General features: G+C 47.2%; 1 protein-coding gene across 1 annotated transcript; it reads right to left on the reverse strand.

Annotated features, from left to right (window-relative positions):
- Positions 1–113: 113 nt before the first annotated feature.
- Positions 114–1,373, reverse strand: DACRYDRAFT_104512 (uncharacterized protein; the record flags this gene model as incomplete). Its single annotated transcript, XM_040767941.1, has 2 exons — positions 114–330; positions 1,315–1,373. 2 exons carry the CDS (start codon positions 1,371–1,373, stop codon positions 114–116), a joined length of 276 nt encoding a protein of 91 aa, XP_040631524.1.
- Positions 1,374–5,474: the final 4,101 nt, after the last annotated feature.

A 5,474-nucleotide genomic window follows, 5' to 3' on the forward strand; every position in this document is an offset into this window, starting at 1 on the left:
GAGGAGGCTGAGGCTTTGCTGCAGGGCCTTTCCAGTGAGATCCTGTGTCAGTCTTACTCTTCTTCCATGTCTCTCTGAGCTCTATGGAGAGAGAGGAGCATGCTTGCATCCTTTTACCTTCCCCTTCCCCTTCCCTTCAGATCCCTGGAATCAATGCCTGTGGTGCTCATAGAAGCTGCATGCTGCCTCAGGTCCACAGCAATCTCCTTGAGGATAACTTCTTCATCTTCCTCCTCCCCCAGGCTTGGGGATGCATGGTTGCAGTCATAATCTTCATCCCCAAAAGTCTTTCTTGCAGGGGGCTCATCATTGGAGTCAATCACAATAACACTGACTTTGGGGGAGCTCAGTCTACTTGTGGAAGGCATTGATGGGCTCAGTGCAGGTGGGGCAGATGTCAATGCAGAATCACTCTCACTCTCCACACTTGCCTTATCTTCAGTCCATGAGACATCTTGGGTAGGAGGGGGGCAAAGGTGAGGATATGTCAGGGATCACCTAATTTCAAAATATCATGATCATCTCAAACCCATGATACAGATCAAAGGACCAAAATAAACATCTTGACCATCTCATGTGATATCAATGGCTGAGTCAAAATCCTCTAAGTCCCTAGGACCCTGCCCTAAGGTAATCCATGCTGTACCTTCTTTAGATTGCTTCCATGGCTATCATAGATAGTCTCATCCCCTTTTGTCATTTTGTCCTTAGATCTGATCTCTTGGGATCCTCCACAATACTTGTGTAGTCAAACTAGGCATCAGTATCTCATCAAACTTATCCACTTGAGCAGACTAGGTGATACTGTCAGCTAGTTAGTGCTCTCAATATCCTAGTACTCCCCTTGATACTTCTCTCGACCTCTGTTGACACCACCATTACTTGACAATATCTGCCAGCCTAGTCTTGTGATATCTCGCCCAGGGCAGTGGCCACATGCAACACATTGTACCCTGACTAGACATTTCTATGGTGGGATGTTATGTTATTGCACCCTTCCCAGGCTCAGTTGCAGATGGATGTACACATTATGCACCACATGATCCCATGCTTGACTGGGTCTGGCATGGTAGCAAGATGCATCACCATGTCCGCACTGGTGAAGGAGGCCTTGACCCCCTCATATATAGTCAATTGCCTTGGCCGCATGCTGCTCTGAATGTCAGTCACCAGAATCTTTTTTGAGCATGCAATTGATTTCTGCAACATGTGAACATATGCCATGAGTCAGTGGAATGTTCCTGCAGGCTGTTGGCAGCCCAATGAAGGATGTTACTCAACCACCAACATCAACCCCCCTGTTCTTTTAGGTACTTGACCATGTACTTTTTGAGGTAGCTGAGCACCCCCATGATGGCAATCTTGAGGGGCATCATTGTTGTGCTTTGAGCAGGATGTTGGGCAGTCGATGCAATCACAGTAAGTGAGGTGTTGAAGTGCCATCAGATCCATCTGGGGTGTGAGGTGTCAGGCAAGCTCTTATAGACCTCTCCGGTTATCAGTCACACTCACTGGAAAATCTGCTCAATACAGTCCTTGGCCAACCCCACATGACCCATCATGTGAATCCACTGAGTGTCAGCTCTCAATCTCCACATGTGCACTAACCCCACAGATTGGCCCAGATGTGCTCAATATGCATGCTTGCTGGTCCCCATTGGGCCTGATCCTCTGCATGCCTGGGCATAGAAGGTGCTGCTGGATGGCACTCCCTTCTTGACCAATGGGTTATGGTGTGCCGGCCATATCAGGCATGCATGAAGAGAGCTATGAAGCACCCACACAATGTGGGAGCATCAAAAGGAAGCAGTGTGCTGGCGCTCGCAGTGTGGGAGATCCTGCCATGCTCCATATCTGGCAGGGCCAGGATATGCTGTGCATGCCTGGGTGCAAGGAACACTGTGCCTGCCTCTATAGGTCAAAGGTCTGATGAGGCATCTGGAACAGCCTGCAAGGGGGAGGAATGGGATGGATTGGCATGAGGTTATGCACATAGCGGCTTGTTGGGTTCCTCAAACCAGTAACCCAACAACTTGTGCTCCTTTGCCCCATGTGGTTGTATGAGCATGACTTCCCATATTCCTACCTCCTGCAGTCTTGGGCAAACCTTTTTACAGCTTCTTGCATAGTTCATTTGCCTCCTCAAGACCTCTGGGGAGATCTCTTCCATCCCCCAGGACATCACCTTCATCAGAGTACTCCAATCTGTGAGGGCACTAGGTCTAGCAAGGTCACCACACACTAATCCCAAACAATAGATGGAGTGCTGGGGGGTCTACTGTGGTTGAAAGCGACTCCAACCAGCAGTACTAGTCAATATCCAAGTCACCAGGGCCAGCTGGATTATTGGGGGAGTACAAGGGGGTCACTAAGGGGTCCCAGGGGGTGTTGTAAGTCGGTTATAGATAGCTGAAAAGTGTAGCAAGAGTTGTGGAGTCAAGGCAAGTTTATGAGGGAAGGGTGTTCAGGCATCTGTAGAAGGGGGTCCAAGATGATGAGATGACTTAGAAACTGCTTGTAGACTAAGGAGTTTCCTCAGAGATTAGATCTGAGGGATACAGCATCACTATGCTACTGCTTATATACCTTGTAGCTACTCCCCAGAAGCCCAGGAGTCCAGGTAAATTCTGGGGGCTCCTACAAGTGTCAGATAGATGTCTTAGCAACACCCCTGGGCCCTTGAAACCTTTCCAATAAATTGTGGAGACTCTTACAAGTGTCACCTTGTGTCTCACTAGTCCTGGTGGGGGTCCCTAGCATCACTATGTCTCACCCAAAGTGTCTGGACACAGCAGTCTTGTGGTATCCTCTTCATGATGTCTTGTTTGGTCATTGCCACAATCCCATAGTAGTCTCCAACACAGGAGGTTCCAATATCTTGCTGTTCCATTGCTTCTAGGGCAAAATGGGAGGCTAGGGGTGGCCACTAGCAGTGCCCTGATAGCAATCCCATGTGGTGTTAGGTGTAGGGTTAGGGTTAGAGAATTCTGTGTGCTAAGTGAAGAATTCCATGTGATAGGAAGAGAGTGTCATGTGCTAAGTGGAGAATTCCAAGTGCCAAGTGAAGAATGATGTGTGCTGAGTGGAGAATTCCATGTGCTGGGAGAAGGATTTTGTTGTGCTAGGAAGAGGGCAAGAGCACAGTGCCCTGACACAATCATTCAAAGAGCAGTTTGCCTAGCTCCTTTAGGTTGACAAGTTTTGAATTATCAGGAAGAAAATTCTGATTATGGATATTGTGAGCATGAGACAATCATGAAGTGTTGGTATAACTACCGTACCGGATCAATGTTGCCATAGCAACAGTCAACTGTTATATTGAGTGTCTTCAATCCCAGAAAGAACATCACTATGTCATCCAAGAATCTGTTCTTTGCCACAAAGACATGTGTGTAGAGTCAAATCTCCAAACACTGGAGTTGTTGGGAAGACATTATACTGAGTGCAGTTGGTATGTCACAATCTGTCCATCTCAAGGATCTGCATGACAAGGTCACTGACTGGTTGTCCTGGAAGGGTTTTGATACAGGAGCTGACATTGCCTGTAAAAATGCAAAGGTCTTGTAAATGTTGTGCTTGTATTTGATGTGTCTCATTCTCATCTGGTATAAACTTGGTAATGTGCTTCTGGACCTCCAGCAGTTGAGTGAGTGCAGAGTGAGAGTGAGCCTGTGCATCATCCCATGTATATCCTAATTGGAGTTCTCCAAGGGAATCTTTCTGAGCATGTGCAGCCAGTGTGTTGAGCCACAGTGGGTGGGGGGGGGGGGGGCGTGGAAATGAGGACTTTGTTGAACCTTGGGCCACAAAACACACATACAAAGCCATTTATGATGCTTTCTTGCTTGAATGGCAACCTGTCCATGACTGAGATGGGCATCCAAATGAATATTGCATGCACTGTTTGCAGTGTGGGCACTTGAATCTGAGAGAACTGCCTTGACAGCTCACATTGTGCTATGAACACAATCTTGTGTAACATTGGTATGACACTTAGAGCATCCATGACATCCGGGGTGATGTAAACTTCCAGTTGGATTGTCTGAAGACTGGCTAGGGTCTTCAGCAATGAGCCAGGATGTTTCAACAATGTCATTTGATCAGTTAGTCTGGCCAGATGTTTGGGGTCTTGGAGGCAGTCCATCACTTGTGACATTTGGTCTTTGTTGTTACTAGGGAGAGTGGTGAGGTGGACATGTTTCAACACAGCCATTTGATGAGTTGCACTCATGTGGGCCAGTTGTGTCCTGTCCTTGAGTTTGAGGCAGTGCCTTGCCTTGTAATATCTCCATTTGCTCAGTTCCAGCAGTGTCTGACAGGTTGCCTGCAAAGATCTCCAATTCCTGTCTGAGTCACAGATGCAATTGATAATGATCCACATGATGTCATCATTGAGGTCTAGGAAATGGAGTTGGAACTCTGTGCTGTGAAATAAAGGAGCCACCATTGAAGCAGTACTTCCACAGAGGGTTATAGCACCTTCCATTATTAGGAATGAGACCAACCATGGGATCATCACTGCTCATGGTGAGTTCATCCAGGCACAATGTGAAGTTGAACTTTAAGACAGGAAACTTGGTAGATGGACCATGAGACCAATGGCCCTGTGGTATGCAGATGCAGTTCTGATCCACTCCAGGGTAGAATTGTACAGTTAGATGGGTGGCTCATGCCACACATGGATACTCCAACTCTGTGGTGGTGTTTGGCAGTATCAGTTTAGGCCATCATAGGGCTTTATAAAGATGAGTGAAATCCATCCATTGCTCAATGATTATCTTCCTCCCAAATACTCCTGATTTCTTACAAATGGCTCGCACCAAAATACCCACCCTAATCCCATGCATAACACCAACCAGCAGAGAAACTTTGGTGAGAAGCACCACCAAATTGCAGCCAAAGCTCCCCAAACCCAAGGGCCCCAACACAATGGATATTCAGCAAACCAGAGGACTGGTCTGAGGCTTGGATGGGGTGAGATTATAGTGCCCTTGATCCAGCAAGTACTAACTACCTCCTCTAGGATTTATGTTGACATCATGGACCCAGATGAAATGATCTATTTGATTCCCTTCAAGCATAAGTACATGTTGTTTGTGTATGAAGTACTGTTGACTGATAATAGACAGATATGGCAAACTGTCAGGGCACCAGCTCATTGCTTGGTCAAGAGACATGACCAAGCCTTTATGACATGGAAGTAACTGGTATACCTTGGCATGTGCTGGAACCTGCTGAAAGGATTGGATGATCAGGTGACCTGCTGTGCATGGCTGTGCATGACCTCATATGACCTCATCCTTGTGTCAGAGCACCAGCTCATTGCTTGGTCAAGAGACATGACTAAGCCTTTATGACATGGAAGTAGCTGGTATACCTTGGCATGTGCTGGAACCTGCTGGAAGGATTGGATGGTCAGGTGACCTGCTGTGTGGCTGTGCATGACCTCATATGACCTCATCCTTGGTCATATG

This window comes from Dacryopinax primogenitus (genome assembly GCF_000292625.1).
Source record: "Dacryopinax primogenitus strain DJM-731 SS1 chromosome Unknown DACRYscaffold_3, whole genome shotgun sequence".
In the NCBI taxonomy this organism is placed as follows: Eukaryota; Fungi; Basidiomycota; class Dacrymycetes; order Dacrymycetales; family Dacrymycetaceae; genus Dacryopinax; species Dacryopinax primogenitus.